The 19,997-nt window shown below is 43.6% G+C and overlaps 2 protein-coding genes across 2 annotated transcripts in view; both read right to left on the bottom strand.

Annotated features, from left to right (window-relative positions):
* LOC112104411 (coagulation factor XIII B chain) overlaps nt 1-3,626 on the bottom strand; it is a 36,571-nt gene extending 32,945 nt beyond the window's left edge. The window contains exon 1 of the mRNA XM_026655751.1: nt 3,444-3,626. Within this exon, the coding sequence (XP_026511536.1) occupies nt 3,444-3,626 (183 nt within the window). The remainder of the gene's footprint in view (nt 1-3,443) is intronic.
* A 6,623-nt stretch (nt 3,627-10,249) lies between these two features.
* The window catches only part of LOC112104414 (abnormal spindle-like microcephaly-associated protein homolog), a 34,327-nt gene continuing 24,579 nt past the window's right edge, over nt 10,250-19,997 (bottom strand). Inside the window, exons 18-26 of the mRNA XM_024196720.3 lie at nt 19,547-19,706; nt 15,848-16,057; nt 15,479-15,628; nt 14,204-14,395; nt 13,610-13,802; nt 12,953-13,107; nt 11,820-11,996; nt 10,461-10,633; nt 10,250-10,383 (exon numbers count right to left, since the gene is read on the bottom strand). Of these exons, the coding sequence (XP_024052488.2) occupies nt 10,278-10,383; nt 10,461-10,633; nt 11,820-11,996; nt 12,953-13,107; nt 13,610-13,802; nt 14,204-14,395; nt 15,479-15,628; nt 15,848-16,057; nt 19,547-19,706 (1,516 nt within the window). The 3' untranslated portion in view covers nt 10,250-10,277. The remainder of the gene's footprint in view (nt 10,384-10,460; nt 10,634-11,819; nt 11,997-12,952; nt 13,108-13,609; nt 13,803-14,203; nt 14,396-15,478; nt 15,629-15,847; nt 16,058-19,546; nt 19,707-19,997) is intronic.

Here is a 19,997-nt window from a genome sequence, read left to right on the forward strand (position 1 = left end):
GGGCGGGATGGCAACGCCCACGGCGGGGCGACCTCCAGGCCCATGAGGGTCCCATACCAATGCTGCCTGGGCTATGCTGGGGCAATCAGAAGGACCCGGGCCTTGTCCATCTTTATCTTTTCCAGGACCTTGCCGATCAGCAGGAATGGGGGAAAAGGCATAGAGAATCTGGCCTGACCATAACAGGAGGAAGGCATCAGTAATAGCACCCTCTCCCAACTCCCCCCACCCCTCCGGAGCAGAATCGGGGACAGGGACAGTTCTGCCGAGTCACGAACAGGTCCACCTGGGGAGTTCCCCACACTTGGAAAAGTCTGTGCACCACCTCTCGGTGGGGAGACGACTCATGCTGAGAGAATTCCCTGCTCAAGTGATCTGCCCGCGAGTTCCGGGCGCCTGGTAGGTATGTAGGCAGATGTTGTGGGCTATACAAAAGTCCCACAGCATGAGGCCTTCATGGCAGATGATCGGGCCCCGCCTTGCCTGTTGATGTAAAACATCGAGGCTGTGTTGTCCGTGAGAACCCTGACCACCCAGCCCTCCAGGTGCGAGCGGAAGGCCATGCACGCCAGCCGTACCAGCCTGAGCTTCTTGACATTTATGTGGAGGCTCAGGTCCTGAGCAGATCCTGGGTTTGGATGTTCCCCATGTGGGCCCCCCATCCCAGGTCCGACACGTCAGACACCAGTTCCAGCGACGGGGCCCTGCCCCTGAACGGGACTCCTTGGAGCATGTTTCTCAGGGAGGACCACCACTCTAGGGAGGTAAGCACTGGCTCAGGCACCGTGAGGACTTTGTCCATCCTGTCCCTAGCCTGGGAGAACTCTGAAGCCAACCAGAGCTGGAGGGGTCTCATCCTGAGTCTAGCGTGACGGGTCACATGTTGGCATGCACGTATGTGGTCCAAGAGCTGGAGGCACGCTCTGGCTGTTATCACCGGAAACCTTGTGACCATGTCGATTAGCCCCTTCAGGATCTTGAACCTGTCCGGTGTGAGGGAGGCTATGGCCGAGGAGGCATCCAGGACTGCCCCGATAAACTCTATGCATTGTACCGGGACTAATGTGGACTTGGTGTTGTTTACCAACAGGCCAAAAGTGGTGCATGTGGACAGAAGGAGCGCCACGTGATCCCGCACCTGCGACCGGGAGCTGCCCTTGACCAACCAGTCATCCAAGTAGGGGAAGATCTGGACCCCGCGGCGCCTGAGGTAGGCCGCTACCATCGACATACATTTCGTGAATACGCTGGGGGTAGTGGACAGGCCAAATGGGAGGACCGTAAATTGGTAGTGTTCCTGCCCCACCATGAAATGGAGGAAGTGTCTGTGCCCCTTAAATATATGAATGTGGAAGTACGCGTCCTGCAGATCAGGAGCAGCCCAACCTCCTGCTCAAGTAGAGCCTCATGAGAGGGGTCCCCCAGGAGGGATGGGGTGAAGGGTGGTTGGGCAGGGTGGAAGTAATCTGGAGGGTGTAGCCCCAGAAGATGGTGTTGAGGACCCATCGGTCCGAGGTCAGCCGTGACCCCTCCGGGAGGAAAGCACACAACCGATTGGAGAAGAGAAACTTTATTGGGGGTGGAACCCTGATGAGAACTGGCAAGGCGACCCCGGGTCTCCTGTCAAAACCGCCTTTTCCCCGCCTGCTTGCCCTTGAAGGACCCAGGCTGGGGGACAGGCCGAGACTGCCTCTGCGGGCATTTCTTATAGTCCCACAACTTTTTATAAGCGAGATCATGTTTAGAGTGGGCGGCCTGCTACGGCTTAAACTTAGGTTTAGCTGGAGCCGGAACATAGATGCCCAGAGTCTGAAGCGTCATGCGGGAGCATTTCAGGCCATACAGTTTTATATCCGTTTGTTCCACAAACAGAGCTTTGCCATCAAATGGAAGGTCGTGCAAGGAGGTCTGTGCCTCACTGGACAGCCCAGAGAGCAGGAGCCATGACGCCCTTCTCATGGACACTGCAGAGACCATAGACCGTGTGGCCATGTCTGCCGCATCCGACGCTGCCTGCAGTGTTGCCCTGGCAGCCGCTATACCCTCCTCCACCAGTGCTTTGAACTCCTTCCTGTCACGCTCCTAGAGGGAGTCCTTGACTTGGGCAAAGAGCCCCACAGGTTGAACTCATACCGGCCCAGGAGAGCTTGATAGTTCGCCACCTGTAACTGGAAGCTCAAGGACAAATAAATTTTTCTTCCAAATGAATCCAGCCTCCTTGAATCTTTATTTTTCGGAGTAGGGGCTGGTTGGCCTTGCTGCTCCCTGTGGTTGACCGACTCGACTACCAGGGAGTTAGGGACAGGGTGGGTGTATAGGTATTCATGTCCCTTGGCAGGCACAAAATACTTGCGTTCCACTCTCTTAGAGATGGGGCCAATGAGGCCGGGGTTTGCCACAGGGCATTTGAAATTTTCGCCACCCCTTCGTGAAGAGGCAAGGGCACCCTGCCCGGTACTGAGGTGGACAGTATGTTAAACAGGGAGTCAAAGGGCTCCTCCACCTCCTCCATCTGGAGATTGAGGCTTGATGCCACCCTTTTTAATAGTTCTTGGGCCTTCGAGTCCTCCTGCATGACGGAGGGAGGAGGGGAGGGCGAGGAGGCCGGTGCCATACTTTGCGTGTCCACTGGCACTGGAGAATCTACCACTTCGTCGCTGGGCCGCCCAGAGGATTCGGGGGCCTGGGGCAAAGCAATTTTGGGGGCCCCTTCCATTAAAAAAAGTTGCAATACCATAGAATACAAATTGCCCCGCCCCGGGCAGCCCTGCTTGGTCGGCCTCCGGGCACAGTGCTGAGGATGTATGTCCCACTGATTCCTTCCTCAGAGGTTGGGAAAGGGAGGCCGACGACCCTTCTGAGGCTCCGGCCACCGAGAGAACCCCCACTGGGGGCTGTGTCGGGGCCCACTGGTACCATTTCGCCAGCCACGGGGCCCGGTGCCACTGCATCTGCTGTGGCACCGGGGAAGCGGGCTGTTCAGCCTGGCTCGCCTGACCCATCGATGGACGGCTACGAAGGGAGGCCGGGCTGATGTACGACCTGCCACTGTCCCTGGACCGGGAGGAGCGGTGGTGCCGAGAGCGATGCCAACCCAGAGACCGCGACCTCGACGTGGAGGACTGGTACCGTTGGTAACAGCTGCTTGACAATCGGCTCCAACGGGTGGATACGCGACGGCGACTGGCCGGCGATCAATGCCCGAGGCTGCAGGAGCGGTGCAGAGGCGGGGTCCTGGAGCGGGATGACGAACGGGAACAGCGTCGATGTTCGTGTCGCAACTGGCTACGATAGCCCCTCCAAGACGAGGACCTTCGGTGTTGTGTACTTCTGTCCTGTCAGTGTTCACTCCTCGAGGCGGAGCGGTGCCTGGAGTCTTGGTCAGATGGAACCCAGCCAGAGAACCTGGTGGGAGTCGACAGCGACCCACATGGACTACATACGGAACGGTCGCTGAGCGGCGAACGTCGTCGGGAACGGTGTCTCGACTGAGACCGGTAGCGAGTCGGGGGTGACTGCGGAGATCCCAGTGGCGGCTTGCCTCTGGAGCATGGGGCCAACATTGGTGGTACTCCTGGTACCGGCATGGACATGATGTCCCCGGCCACCTGCAGGGTCTCCGGCATTGAGGGCATCCGGACATCCGGGGAAGCCTGCTAAGACTGGGCCGGCTACTCCGCTCGACTTAAGTTGAAGGCCTAGAGCCCAATGGGGATCAAGGACTGCCCAACACGGGTCTAGTCTCTGCCCCAGATTTACTCTGGTGCCACAGCAGAAAAGGTCTCTTCTTAGCCCTCTTGGCGTGCCCCGTGGACATGGAGCAGTGCCGACTAGTAGATGGTGCCGGGGGGTCACCACGCACCAACATCACGGTGCCCGGTGCTGACTTGGAGCGGCACGCCAGAGTCGGGGTCAACGCCGACTCCATGAGGATAGCCCAGAGCCTAATGTCTCTCTCTCACTTGGTCTGAGGCTGCAAATCTTACAGCGATCACTGAGATGAGTTTCACCCAAACAGTGTAGACAGTTCCACGTGCGGATCACTCACTGCCATCGGGCGCCTACAAGTGTCGCACAACTTAAAACCCGGGCACACGGGACATGCCCCGGCCCGGGCGCACTAGCTAAACTAAACTAAAACTAATCGAGTGCTAACTACAGGTCACGTACACTGAACAAACAAGAGGCTGGGGACAAGCTGCAGCAAAGCTTGAGCAGAGCAGTTCTGAAGGAACTGAGGGTGGGGCAAGAAGGAACTAGCGGCAAGAAGGAACTGAGGGTGGGGGGAGCGCACAGCGCCCCTTATACCATGGAGGCGCCACTCCAGGGGTCGCTTGGGGTGCTCCCTTACGGGTAATCCTAGGGGAAAAACTTCCAACGGTGCACGTGGCGAGCACGCGCCTATTGTGAAATACACATGAGCAATCACTCAAAGAAGAACTTTAGGATGCGTAAAGCAACCTTCATGGAGCTGTGTGCTGAGCTGGCCCCTGACCTGCGGCGCAAGGACACCAGATTGAGAGCTGCCCTTCCGGTAGAGGAGCGTGTTGCAATAGCTGTGTGGAAGCTGGCGAATCCAGACTGCTACCGGTCAGTCGCAAATCAATTTTGAGTAGGAAAGTCCACTGTTGGGGCTGTATTACTCCAAGTGTTCAGGGCAATAAATCGCATCCTGCTGCATAGGACCGTGACTCTGGGAAATGTGTATGACATAGGGAAATCCATCTCTGCAAAGCCATCCACTAACTGTTGCAGGGCGATTGATGGCAACACATTCTAATTTTAGTGCCAGACTACCTTGCCTCTGAATACATCAATAGGAAGGGATACTTCTCCATGGTGTTGCAGGCGCTTGTGGATCACCAGGGGCATTTCATGCACATCAATGCAGGCTGGTCTGGAAAGGTACATGAGGCACGCATCTTCAGGAACAGTGGCCTGTACAGAAAGCTGCAGGTGGGGGACTTTCTTTCCAGACCACAAGTTCACAGTGGGGTGTGTGGAAATGCCTATAGTAATCCTGGGAGATCCAACTTACTCCTTACAGCCCTGGCTCATGAAACCTTACACAGGGCACCTGGACAGCAGCAAGGAGCGTTTTAACAACAGGCTGAGCAGGTGCTGCATGGTAGTCAAATGTGCCTTTGACCGTTTGAAAGCTTGCTGGAGGAGTTTAAATGGCAGGCTAGACCTTACCGAGGACAATATTCCTGTGGTCATAGCCACATGCTGCACTTTGCATAATCTGTGTGAATTTAAGCGTGAAATGTTTGCTCAGGTGTGGAGCACTGAGGCAGAGCGCTTGGCTGCACAGGTTGAACAGCCAGATGCTAGGGCTGTCAGAGGAGCCCAGAGGCCTGCTATTAACATCAGAGAGGCTTTGAGGAACCACTTTGACAATGAGGGTCAGTAATGCAGGTCTGCTTTGGAGTTGCTTCCCTGTTGCATCCATGTACAATTTTGGGGCCCAAGATCCATTCAACACAATGCTTTAGAAGCCTGTACCAAAGAGTGAATTGATTGCTATATGCTTTTGTAGAACACAGAATAAAAACACTGTACCATTAAATACCTTAGCCTTTATTTACTGTTATAAGGGTAAAACCTCACAACCGCATGTAGCTCCAGCTATCATTGTGCAAGCTGTGAGAGGGGGTGGAGTGATGGGGAAACTCAGGAGTGCTGTGAAGTGAAAAGGAATGTGTCGGCATAGAGGGAGTGGGGTTGGCAAAGAATTGTGCATCTGCTGCAGAGGCACTCGAACTCTCATCTGCTCAGTCTGCAGCTGTATCAAGGACTTGAGCATCTCAGTCTGATCCTCCATAACTTTTATCATCGGTTCTGTCGCTTGCCTAGCAAAAGCAGCACTCTCTTTTCTGTCCTGCCTTTCAGACTCTTTCCGTGCCCTGGTCTCTCTCTCATCACACTGCAGCACCACACGGAACATCTCTTCTTTGCTGCGCCTAGGACTTTTTCTTATCTGTCGCAGCCAGTCCACGGGGGTGCATGATGTGTTCTTAAAGGTCTGTGCTGAACAGAAGAGGGATTGTTACATTCCAGCAAATGATTGAAACATTTTAGTAAAAAGGGACATTTTAGTAAACTCTCTCTCTCTGCGACTCTAGGCAGGCACATAGCTCTGCGAGCACCCCAATCCTGGTGAGTTTCAGGAGGGGGGGGGGAAGGTAGCTGTGTGTATGGACAAAAAGGTCTCTGCTTGCAGGGCAGCTTTACAGGGAACTCATTCTAAAATTATACCACAATTTTTCACAGGCGGCCAACTTGCTGGCTGACAACTCGCTGATGAGGGTGACTAGGGAAACCAGGGCTCAGCTTCTGAATGCTTGCGGCTTTCACCACAGTCTATATGCAGCTTAGCTATGTGCCGCTTTGGTCCCAGCTCCAGTGATTGCTAAATGGCATGGTACCGTTTCCTACAATGGGGGACCTAACAAGGCTGCAATCCCTTGGAATCTGCAGCAGAGGATTAACAAGTACCGCTAGGAAACTTATCAGAGCCTCTCTCTGGAGGATTCCCTGAAGGTCTCAATGTCCACTGACACCCTGCTTGGCCATGCAGATTAGCTACACACTACCTGCCTCCCACTTTTCGATTCCCTACACAAGCCACAGCAACTTACCCGGAGTCTCATCTGCTTCCTGCTCCCCGTTGAGCACTTCTGGAGTGGAGAAAAGTTCCCGGCTGCGTGCCCCACCCGCTGGGAGCACCACAGCCTCTTCTAGCTCGACTTCATCCACAATTTCAGCCTCAGGGTTACCCCCTCTTTCAGCAGCATGTGAAGTATCCACAGGGCAATCGGCGATGGAGGTGGAGTCACCACCGAGGATAGCATTCAGCTCTAATAGATGCAGCAGGTCTTACGTGCACCACCGGAGCAATGGTATGCCTGCCTCAGCTCCTTTATCTTCGCTCTGCACTGCTGTGTCCTGATCATAGCCCTTATCGCACAAGCCTCGAGAAATTTGCCCGTATGTATCCCAATTCCTACAGGTCACTCGCAGCTGCGACTGAACAGACTCCTCTCCCCATATATTGATCAGATCCAACAACTCAGCGGTGGGCCAAAGGGAGGGGAAAAGACAAAAGTCTCTCGCAGGGGTTTTATGTCGCCAAAACTAGGGTTTTTTTCCCGAAAAATGTGACCTTGCAGTGTGTATGCTATCACTGTTTTGTTGCCAAAAGCTAGTTTTTGGCAACAAAACTTGTAAGTGTAAATAAGCCCTAACTGTGACATCAGTGGGAAATTGCTGGGGACTGGAGAACTGAATTCTAAATTAAATTATATTCCAGCCCATGGGCTATCACTTAACATGGAATATGGCCTTCTGCCCGAAGCGAGTTTTGTTAGAACAAAGGAAAGTAACTACTACTTACTAGTAAACTATTATTGACATCATCAGGCTTGATTAATGACTTATTGAATTAACATATTGCTGTACTAAACAAACTTGAAATTCCTGCATTCCTAATTCCTTTAGACAGGCCTAGCAAGAGAAGGTAAGAGGGGGCACCTTAATTCAAGGAGGTCCTACCTAGAGAGCGGAGAGCAGTCTGTAAATTGGTCTGCACTCTGGAAGCTACATGGCAGGAATTTATAGACTGACAGGATGTAATTTTCTTACAGTGGAAAAACTAAAAATATAGACAAGAGTAGATTGGTCCAGTTAGAAGTGACCCAGCCTGCAGGAAAAAAAAAAAAGATAAGGGAGATGGATACAATGACTTGTCATATTAGCTAGTGATGGGAATAGTTAAAAATCTTGGCTTCTAGAAAATAGGGGTGAAGGGAGCAGTATCCCATACTGGAGGAACCAGGAACATGAGGTGCAGAGCATCATCTTAGGTTATTAGCTATAGGCTAGCATTTGATTCCCTAGTTCTTTTACTTTTATAAGTCTGCGTACCTTCAACCATTGCAATTTATATGATTTGTCTACAAATAAAATAGGACTAAAGTCTGTTTCTGTAACTGCTGCAGAATGAGCTCAAAGGAAGTGGTTCCAGAAATAATAAAATGGGATGTTCATATGTTAGTGTCTGAAGCTTTTCCCATAGGTGCTATATCTGTGTCAAAATTTCAAGGTTCAACATAGCAAGTGTTCAATCAAAAATATTAGAAATATAAACCCCACTAGCAAAAATATATTCCCATTAAGAATAAAACCATTTATCAAATTAAAGCAACTGCATAAAGCACTTTCCTAAAAGTAATATGTAAACTATATTCTAGATTATCATATTCTTTTATAAATAAATGAATGCCTCAGTACTTTTACCTTCTGCTGAGGTTTCTCCTGAATCAACCAAAATTATGAGAAAAATCCAGCTTTTAAATGCCATATTCATTGTCTCTAACAAGTTTTCACCATTCTGTGAACACTAGTGGCTAACTCAGTATTTCTTTTGAAAATTCAGTTAATTATTTACAAAAAGGTATTTGGAGTATGTTTTGTAACACACAAAAAAGGTATTTCAAAGCATTTACTGATTTTTATTCCTTAAATGGAATGACTAGACCCGAGTAGCTTTATTTCAATTAAGAAGCTCAATAATAGTGAGGCATAATGAGAAAAATGCTAAAATGGCAGCTGCTTTCACTATAAAATAATGAACTTTGGCAAACGGTAAAATAGATTAATTGGAAACTAGTAGCCATAAATTCTGGGAATTTTCAGGCCCCCTGGTTTAAAGGCCATTTTGCTGTTATCAATTTATTTACTTTGGTTGATAGCGTGTCTAGTTTTCTCTTCTATTTCCATCCCTAACTGGCTACATTCTACTAGTTTGTTTTCACTGAAAGCTGGTAGGTTCAAAGCGAAAAAACGGTCATTGCCTTTGTCTGCTAGACAAACAAAACGTTGTTGCATGATCAGACTGTTTTATGAATGCCCCAGCTTTAATGGACAGGATAATCCCATCTTTTGGTTTAACAAGTTCCAGTTGAAGGCATATTCATATTCTGACCTACATGCACATTCTCTTAGAAGTTCTAAGCAAAGACAACTGATAAACTAAGCTAAAAACATAGTTTCTGAGATACTAGAACAATTGCTACCAGTTGATTCAATAATATGCTGCAAGTATTTTAACAAGGGCTTCCATAAAATTTTCCTCCTCAGCCTGTAGAACTTCATGAACCAGGGTGTTCAGGTTCCTGTAGAAGAAGGGCAACAAACTGGATGATCTGTTTAGGTAGTTTCCCCATTTAAATAAAAATATTCTTCTATAATCAAACAAGGAGACACCACAACAGTTACACATTTTATTAAAAGCCCTTTGCTAGAAATGTTTATACTTTTCACTGAAAAAAATACACTGAGTACCATATATGGATACTAAAGGAGGTAGCCCATCTATGGTGAGCCCTTACCTGGCAGCTGGTGCAATTTGGAGAGTTTCCAGTGCTCCTCAGAAATAATTATGAGCCCCAGGAGACATTCTCTGGCAAAGATCAGTTAGCAGTACCCAAGAGACAGCAATTCCCTTATAGACAAGAAAAATCTTCCCAAATCTTCCCTTCAAAGAAATTATAAAATTTTAAACAAGAAGCTCCCAAAAGTCTCCTCCTCCATATCACCAATTTTATTATATTACACGAGTGCCTCTAAGTGAGATTAAGAACAATTAAAACCAAAAATCAAGAAATCCTGTCTCCACTCATGTGCTGGAGGTATGGTGGTGTTGGTAGGGTTGCTTTTGTCATTAAGTTCACGATAGTTAGTATATATTAGTTTCACAAGACAGTTCATTGGCTACATCACTGAAAATAAAAACAATTGAAAATTATTAGACACAACCATGTCACATTACTCTGCATTTATAGTGCAGTAACACCTGAAGGCCTCAGCCAGGTTGGACCCCACTGTGCTAGGCACCGTTAAACATATAAGTAATAGTCCTTTCACCAAAGAGTTTAATATGAAAACACATTCAGCCTTTGTGAGAAGCTGCATGCTAAAATGCTGCCTTGTTTTTTATAAGATTACAGCTGCATAAAAACAGTATATTTGAAATAGTAAAGCAAGAAAAACACCCAAGAGCTTCAAAGCAGTTCAGTATTTTATTGTACAATTGCTTTAAGCATTAGTACAAAGTAGCGTAAAAAAAAAACCCTGTACAAAATACAAAATAAAATGACAATTGTAGAGTAAATTTGCATCTTTAAGTAATCACCTTTGACACTAATTTGTTTCCCCCCTCAAAAGCATTTAACCATTTTGAATACACACATATTTTCAAAGATAGTATCTACATTTTAGTGGTAGGCAGTACCAAGTGTATCCATTACCATTCGAATAGCTTGCAGAGGATCTACAATTTCTTGCATGTTATCTTTCCTTAAAACCCAGTCTGGTTTAATTCTGAAAAAAGAATTGCTTGAAATTAGACAACAGTATATTTTCACAAGAAAAAAAGCAGGTTAATTTAAAATTCTTACCTTGAAACTACTTTTGTTCGTACAGGAGTTACTGGAACAAAGAAACTCCCACTCACGGATGTGTGCATCTTGTGTTTGGAAAGAGTTCTTTCAGCATCCATTTTGTGTTTACGAGCTGTAAGTCTATATAAGCTATGAATACGAGAAGCAGCTCTAGATGTGCTTCGGATGTCCTAAGAAATGCAAATTTCACACAATCAATACTCAAAAGGCAATTTAATAGTAAGTTAATAAATAATGGAAAACTACTCAGTTTGCTCAATAGTCTACATTTTCACAGAACATGCAGCACTTCTCCTCTCCATGAAGACACACTGAAATGTATTTGAACACAATAGATTTTTAATTTCAGTTGGCATTTCAACATCCTGATGGCATTAGACATTTGAACTATCAGTGACACTGGAAGATACACAAGTAGCTTTATAACCAGATATTTCCAACTAAACTATTTCCAGAAAGGAATTTTATGCCTTGAATGCAGTTTTGTCTAATGATGGTTCCAAAGATACAGCAAATATTAACTAATTCATTTACAGCTGCACCAGTGGAAGTGCTAGATTAGACAAGGCCACAGGTGGATACCAGCAATATTACCACTGAGTATCATAGAGCTGTTCTGAAGAGGTTTAAAATGACATGTGAATAAACAGCTGGTGGCTATTTATATCTGGAGCCTTACCTACACTAACGCTTCCAGTGTTGCTACCACCAATGGAGCTACACTGATGGAAATCATTTGAGTGTACACACAGTTTATTTGTCTGCCACAAACCAGGAAACAAGGGTGCATGCCAACATGAAGTCTCACAAACCAACTGTATGGTAAGTAGAATTTGAGAACATTGTAAGTCTTACTGGATTGGAATGGAGAGCAAGGACAAAGACAATATTTACAAAGTGTCATCAAGAAAAAGAAAGTACAAGTGGATTATCAGAAAGAACGGTATGTGAGCTCTGCGTAACTGTCAGTGTTTTTAAATATATAAAAAAAAAAAAAAAAGAAAGAAAAAACAATGTAACACAAAAAAAAAAAAAAAAACAAAAAAAAAAAAAAAAAAAATAAAAAAGAAATAAAAAAAAAAAGGGAAATGAAACCTTACTAAAAGTTAATTTTAATAAAAAAAAAAAAAAAAAAAAGGGTAGAAAGACCAAGTTGTGCAACTCAAAGATCATGCACCACACTCAAGGTGAAATACACACCATATTACAATATTACAGCAACAAGTACTATTGCAACTGTGGTGGACATTGCTATAGTCAGATGCATATACTTCAACAGGCAGTCTGAATAATTCAATAGCAACCAGCTGGAAGAAGCCATAAGAAACTACTAAAAATGAAGTACTAAAAACTTACAGAAGCTCTCTTTGAATCCTTTAAAAGAATGGCCAACAAACAACATGTTTTTGTGAAAATGCTTCCACCTTTCTCTGAAGTTTTGTCACCAGCCTTTTCTCTGTACATCTGCAGTAGATCCAGTAATGTATCTACAGAATTTTCCACTTCATAAACTGCTTGAGTAGTTCTTTCATACTTAAAAGGAAGACAGAAAAGCTGATGTAAACAGATCTCAAATATAGCCCTATCAAGCTCTAAGAAAATAAAGACTACTCTCATTCAGGCCAAACAGGTGATATTTTTATTATATGGATTGCAGTTCAGATGAAACAATTCATTTCTGGGCATTAAGCTACAGTGCCAAATTGCCCTATGATAAATTTTTCTAAAACTTTTTTCTAGAAACTGGGACAGCAGAGGTACATATTGTGCTCTCAGATTACTCAGCCAACTACAATGCAGTTCAATTGTCTAACCAAAGTTTTATCCTTTTAAAATCATGCAAGCCTACAAAAAATATTAAAAATCAGTTTGACTGATTAAAATATACTATTTTTGTAATGAAATAGAAGATATTCATTTAGGAAAACGTATTAGACTTGAATGCTAAACATTTTACTGGTTTCAGCGCATCACATATGAATGACTGACTGTTTCATAGATCTATATGTTTGTATTATATAGCAAACATTCAAGTTAGTACATATAAAATTCGCTGGTTTTGCAAACATTTCCATCCAAAAACTAGATCTGTAAATAGAACTAATACATCTCCAACCCAAAGTTGTGCTGAGTTAGCTTTAAATAATAATTCCTTATAGAACTGTTGATATCATCTATAGATGTGTCCCCCCCACTCAGATTTTAGTTCAAATAAAATAAATTCATTGAAAGCCATGATTAAAATTAGACTATTTTATAGGACGTAATAATTGTTCACATTAAGAAAAATAATTTGATGTTCTGATTCAAAATAATTTGGCATAATTGGTTTTAAAGTCAGGAAAACCTTGTCAGGGTTTTTTTTTTGTTGCAAAACTAGCAGTTATTACGTTGGATAAATTCATGCTAATCTCTTTGGATAAATGTAAATATCTGTAAATTAGACAGTCCACAACTTATGAAACTTCAAAAGCAAAACACTGAAATACCTTTGAAACATTAAGCAGGACTTGAACTGAATATTTGATAACTTCCATACAGGGGATACTGCGGTTGCAATTCCGGATCAGAATAAAAATAGTGAAGATTGCTCCGCTCTGGGCCATATTTTCACAACAGAGAGGGGAGAGCCTGGTAACAACCTCTAAAATAAAAGGGTTCATTTGTGAATGCTAATCAAGTTATTTTCAAACAGTAACATTTTTCTTTATTAGGCCTGGCAAATACATTAGAACAAAAACAAAATCAATTTCAAGCCATGTTTTTAAACTGATTTTGAACATTCCGTCAAGACAAAGGTATCCAGCATATGTGACACTGCATATCAGGTGAAATTAAAAGTAAGTAGTACTCCCTTTATGCCTTACATGTAGTAAGTAGTACTGCTGGGCATGGGGAGGCCAGGAACTAGAATAATGCATTCATGACTACATTCTGATGTAGTTCTTTAAGACAGCTTGTTATCAGTGCCGTATTCGATTCAGAAGGAAATGGCTTTGCATACTGTTGTATCCTCTAACTTTGTCACTTTTCCCAGTTGTACTGTAAGCTTGAATATAATCATGTGCTCCCCTTTCTCAGAAGTTTGGGAGTCCACTGCTGTCTTGAAAGTGCCCAATTTTTAATTACGAAAAGAAACTACTAACCTAGATGTTTTAACGCTGCAAGAATGTAAGAAATATGTTTGTATTTTAGAAGATAATCAATGGCAACTGCAGTTCTGTTACAGAGTTTGTTTTCTTCTTTGCTCTCTTTGTTAGCCATTTCCAAACTGCGTCGTAACGCTTTAGTTTTTGCTGTGTCATTTTTCTTCCTCCAAGAATATCCTCTCCACAATGCCTGACAGAAAACATGGCAGAAAGATTTAACAAATGGGGAAAAGATTTACAAGAAAGAGTGGCTCTAGGATAGAATATTCATTAGAATCTCAAATCAACCTTATATGAGTTTAATAACATTTTAGTCTCAAAATACTTCAATTGTAGAATTCTAAGTTATAAGCCTATGATCAGATATAATATTCAGTCCTCTGAATACTAGATTCCCAGTTCAAAAATACATCTGTCAGAAACAGTGTCTTTTACTATTACTTGATGGCTAGTTGGTATTTAGTTTTCCAATCTAGTATTCATCTTAAAAAAAAATACATATATTATATATAAAAAAGAAGCAGGCTTTTTTAAGAACTATAAAATAGCAGACATGAGCAAGATGGAATTCCCTTATGAGAATTCATATACCTGAAATTTAATTATTCCATTCTTCAGCTTTCTTCTCTGTTTGTAGAAAAGGAATTTTCGTACAGCTCTTTGAATTGTGGTTGCAGCCTCATTTCTCTGTTTCAGCCACCTTCGAACCATTCGCTGTATTTTAATGATTTTCTGATGATCCTGTAGACTTTTTTGTTGTTGAAGTCTTGCTCGAAACCACCTCTGTTTAAGATAAATGGGAGTTTTTAAAAGACAAATTAAGCTTGCTTTCTTTTCCTGATACCACCACACATGCATGTATGCACACACTTCTTGTAACTTCAAAATTGATAGAGTAAGGACTAAAATCTGAATTTATCAAGGATTTAATTGATGCAAAGCCAGGAACTGAACACCATGCTAGCAAAGGTGCGGCTTCGAAGGGGCTGGAATCACCTAAATAAGGTGGGGAAGTGTGCCACTGGACTGGACTGTGGTGGTAGTAATGGGGCTGGGTGATTAGCTCTCACTTGGCAGAGGTGGATGGGGAGAGAAGTTGCTAGCCCCATCCTTAATCCAGTTGCAGGGTCTCCTTTGATGCTGGGGACTAGGCTGATCACCAGTTTTGGTGTCTGGAAAGGATTTTTCCTATATAGTAAATTTGTCTGTTTTGGCATGTGGATTTTTTTCACCTTCCATTTAGCAGCCTGCGTCTTGTTTTGGGGAGATTAAATTAGTTGTCTCAATTTAGGCAAGTCCGTGTGTGATTGGTTGGGTTAGAACAGGGGTAGTCAATAGGTAGACTGCAGTCCAAATCTGGACCACCAGATGCTTTTGAACAGACCGTGAAATCTTTTTATTTACTTATTATCATTATTGTTATTATTTTCTCTGGAGTCTGGACCTTGACCAAGAAGTTTGAATCTTAACAAAAAAATAATTGATTACCCCTGGGTTAGAAAGTGTCCAAATAAAGTCCCTGTAACCTAGTTGGGGTTGCTTACACATTGGTTCTGAGCATGTTATTGCATGTTTAAGGGATATCACTCCATGTCTCATGCAGCTTGTGATTCCCCTTCATCTTGTCTCTCCTCCCTCCAGCATAGAGAAGGGAATGGGGTCAGGACTCTGGTTTCCAGTCAGGGTCACTAGCAGGCCTGAGAGTGTAGAGGGGGCATGGCCTTCACATCCACAATGGGGCCACTGGTGACAGTTGATGACAGCACTGCAACAACCCTGCTGGGTAGTTTAGTGATTACTCCAGTTAGGTAATAGTTGAAGAGAATGAGTAGTGTGCAACAGCTCCTTCCTCCCAATAATGCTAACCTGAATACATAGGACAGAAGAGATCTGCATTTGTGCATGTTTCAATACAAGGTGAATTCTGAATGCTCTCTGAATTTTAATAGCAGAGAGATGATGATATGCAGCAGCTGAAAAACAAAGCAGCCGCTTCTTCTGTTTCTGGTCTAAAATCTGTAGAAAGAAAAACAGAGTCAGGAAACAGCATTAATAATCAAATCCAGAGTTAGTCTTTGCTACATCATTATAACTCAGAAATGGAGTTACAAAAAAAAAAAATAGCAGGGGTTAGTAAAATGTCTGAAACAGAGTTTTTCACTGTAGCCTAACTCCTAATCAATCTTATATATTTTTAATGTCTATGTAGTTATAATCACTTAAAAAGACACTTACCTTTTTTCTCACTAACCACCCCCGGAAAAATGCTTGCAGTTTAATAGCAGCTTTTCTAGTTTTGATGTATTTTATGCATTCAAGTCTTCCTTCTTGCCTAGCTCGTATATGTTTCTGGATGACCAAAGCAGCAGCTTTTTGTTGATGAAACTTGTGTCTTTCTTTGAAGCCTCTATAAGCTGCCTGAATCAAACATGCAGCCTGCTGCTTCTAGAAGATAAATTGTGTGTTGATAGTCAAGTGTGCTTTTTCTTGTCATAGTGGAAGTACATTAGGTTTTCATGTTTATCGTGTTACCATCTATTGCAGGGGTGGGCAAACTTTTTGGCCCGAGGGCCACATTGGGGAATAGAAATTGTATGGAAGGCCATGAATGCTCATAATATTGGGGTTGGGGTGCAGGAGAGGGGGTGGGCTCTGGGGATGAGAGGTTTGGGGTGCAGGAGGGTGCTCCGGACTGGGACCAAGGGGTTTGGAGAGCAGGAAAGGGATCAGGGCTGGGGCAGAGGTGCGGGAAGGAGTGCAGGTTCCGTCTGGGGACGCGGGCTCTGGGGTGGGGCTGGGGATGAGAGGTTTGGGATGCAGGAGGGTGTTCTGGGCTGGGACTGAGAAGTTTGGAGAGTGGGAGGGGGATCAGGGATGGGGCAGGGGGTTGGGACGTTGGGAGAGGCTCAGGGGTGCAGGCTCCAAGTGGCGCTTACCTCAAGTGGCTCCCGGAAGCAGTGGCATATCCCTTCTCCGGCTCCTACGCAGAGGCGCGGCCAGGCAGCTCTGCGTCCTGTCCCCATCCGCAGGCACCGCCCATGCAGCTCACAGTAGAGCATGTAGGAGCCGGCGCGGGGCCATGCCGCGGCTCCCAGGAGCCGCATGGTGCAGCCCCGGGCGGAGCGGGGCCAAGTCGTGGCTTCGAGGAGCCGCGTGGTTCGGCCCCACCTGGAGCACTGGAGTGGAGCCGAGCCGTGTGGTGCGGCCCCAGACCCAGCGCCCTGGCTGGAGCTGGGCCAAGCCGCATGGTGCAGCTCGCGGGACGGCTTAAAACGGCCCATGGGCCATAGTTTGCCCACCCCTGATCTATTGTAAGATGGAAAGTGGAGGCCATGGATCAAAAATAAAATGAAGGTGCCACTAAACTTCTTACTTAAATTCAACTCAGCAAGTCAATCAGCATTCATTAATAGCAGTAGGAATTTTCGCAACGTAGAGGCTTTTTCCCTCCTTAAAGGACTTAAAAATGTTGGCAATGGATTTTATTTTAAGCAGGGTGGCCATGATGGCAATAGACCATTTTGACTTTTATTTAAAGAGCAGGTCTTATTGTTATCAGTGTGGATTAGGCAAATGCAATATTTGGCATAGTTTAAGTGACTGGGATCTTGTTTGCTCTCAAAGTAAAGGAAACCTGAACCTTTAGGGAAATGGAAGAGCTCAAAAAGGGGGGGCGGGGGAAAACAACTCTGATATATTTCTTAGGTGTCAGTCACAACTCAGTGCAATCTTAGTTCTAGTTTTACTTCTCTTTTCTCCTTCCATACTTAATATTTTGGTGACAAACTTTTTTTTTAAAATAGCAGCAAGTATTATAAGTAGGGCTGTCAAGCGATTAAAAAAATTAATCTCAATTAATCGCACTAACAATAATAGAATACTGTTTATTTAAATATTTTTGGATGTTTTCTACATTTTCAAATATATTGATTTCAGTTACAACACAGAATACAAAGTGTATAGTGCTGACTTTATATTTATTTTTTATAACAAGTATTTGCACTGTAAAAAACAAAAATAGTATTTTTCAATTCATCTAATACAAGTACTGTAGTGCAGTCTCTTTATCATGACAGTTGATCTTACCAATGCAGAATTATGTACAAAAAACTGCATTCAAAAATAAAAAAATTTTGAGCCTGCAAGTCCACTCAGTTCTATTTCTTGTTCAGCCAATTGCTCAAACGAGTTTTTACACTTGCAGGAGATAATGCTGCCCCCTTCTTGCTTACAGCGTCACCTGAAAATTAGAACGGGCGTTCGCATGGTACTGTTGTAGCCGGCGTCACAAGATATTTACGTGCCAGATGTGCTAAAGATTCATGTGTCCCTTCATGCTTCAACCACCATTCCAGAGGACATACGTCCATGTTGATGATGGGTTCGTTTCGATAACAATCCAAAGCAGCATGGACTGACGCATGTTCATTTTCATTATCTGAGCAGAAGGTTGATTTTCTTTTTTGGTGGTTCTGTAGTTTCCGCATTGGAGTGTTGCTCTTTTAAGACTTCTGAAAGCATGCTCCACATCTCGTCCCTCCCAGATTTTGGAAGGCACTTCAGATTCTTAAAACTTTGGGTTGAGTGCTGTAGCTATCTTTAGAAATCTCACATTGGTACCTTCTTTGTGTTTTGTCAAATCTGCAGTGAAAGTGTTCTTAAAATGAACATGTGCTGGGTCATCATCCAAGACTGCTATAACATGAAATATATGGCAGAATGTGGGTAAAAGAACAGGGGACATACAATTCTCCCCCAAGGAGTTCAGTCACAAATTAGATTAACGTTTTTTTTGTTTTTTGTTTTAAAACAAGCGGCATCAGCATGGAAGCATGTCCTGTGGAATGGTGGCTGAAGCATGAATGTTTAGCATATCTGGCACGTAAATACCTTGCAATGCTGGCTACAAAAGTGCCATGCAAATGCCTATTCTCACTTTCTGCTGACACTGTAAATAAGAAGAGGGCAGCATTATCTCCTGTAAATGTAAATAAACTTGTTAGTCCTACTTCTTGTTCAGCCAATCGCTAAGACAGAGTGGACTTGCAGGCTCTGAAGTGTTACATTATTTTGTTTTTGAGTGCAATTACGTAACAACAAAAATCTACATTTGTAAGTTGCACTTTCATGACAAAGATTGCATTACAGTACTTGTACGAGGTGAATTGAAAAGTACTATTTCTTTTGTTTATCATCATTTTTACAGTACAAATATTTGTACACCTCTACCCGATATACCACGAATTTGGATATAACGCGGTAAAGCAGTGCTCCGGAGGGGCGGGGCTGCGCACTCTGGTGGATCAAAGCAAGCTCAATAGAACGCAGTTTCACCTAGAACGCGGTAAGATTTTTTGGCTCCCGAAGACAGTGTTATATCGAGGTAGAGGTGTAATCAAAAATATACACTTTCATTTCAATTACAACACAGAATACTATATGAAAATGTAGAAAAAACATCCAAAATATTTAATAAATTTCAATTGATATTCTACTGTTTAACAGTGCAATTAAAACTGATTAGTAGCAATTAATTTTTTAATCGCGATTAATTTTTTTTTAGTTAATCGTGAGTTAATAGTGATTAATCGACAGCCCTAATTAAAAGTAAAGCAGATAATGACAGCTACAGTGAAGAATTACTATGTTCCCTTGTTAACTTCAATGGGACTATTCAAAGTGTCGAAAGTTAAGCACACTCTTAAGTCTTTGCTGATAGGGGACTTCACTTTGGCATTTTCTGACTTAAGTACTTCTATTTTCAACTTAAACATTTTCTTTAGGAAAAATATATATCAAAAGTGAAGAACAGGCTCACTTTTTAGAGAGAAAGCTAAATTATTGGCCGAGTACATTACACAAGTTTAACATTACACTGAAAATATTTAACATTCAACACCACCCCATCTTAGCTGAATTTAAGAGTGAAAATACCTTTTTAATCTGTTTCTTAGTGCTGTATCTTCTGTAACCTGATTGAATCTTAACTGCAGCTTCCTTGGTTGCTAGGAATTGTAGCAGAATTGTTCTTGCAGTAAGGGTTTCTCTCCATCTCCTCTGAATAGTAACTGTAGAGGCCTTCATTTTCAAAAACCTAATGCAAATGAACATTTTTAGCTTTTCTAAAAAAATCCCGTGAGTTTTAAAAAATGAAAAGTTTTCATTTGCATTTATTTATTGCTATCAGCAGAAGATTAGCAAGACAAGTGGCATTCATTGGAAAGTTATCAAGTCCATAGAAATTTTGGTACACACTCACACTAGAACACTGGCCCACCTCTTAAGGCTCAAGACTAGTTAAAGTCAATGGAAACATGAATCATTGGAGTAAACTAGTAAAAAGTGACTTGAGAAATTTTAGATCTTGTCTCAAGACAAATAAGTA

This window comes from Terrapene carolina, unplaced genomic scaffold, assembly GCF_002925995.2.
Source record: "Terrapene carolina triunguis isolate 2854851 unplaced genomic scaffold, T_m_triunguis-2.0 Scaffold211, whole genome shotgun sequence".
NCBI classification, from domain to species: domain Eukaryota; kingdom Metazoa; phylum Chordata; order Testudines; family Emydidae; genus Terrapene; species Terrapene triunguis.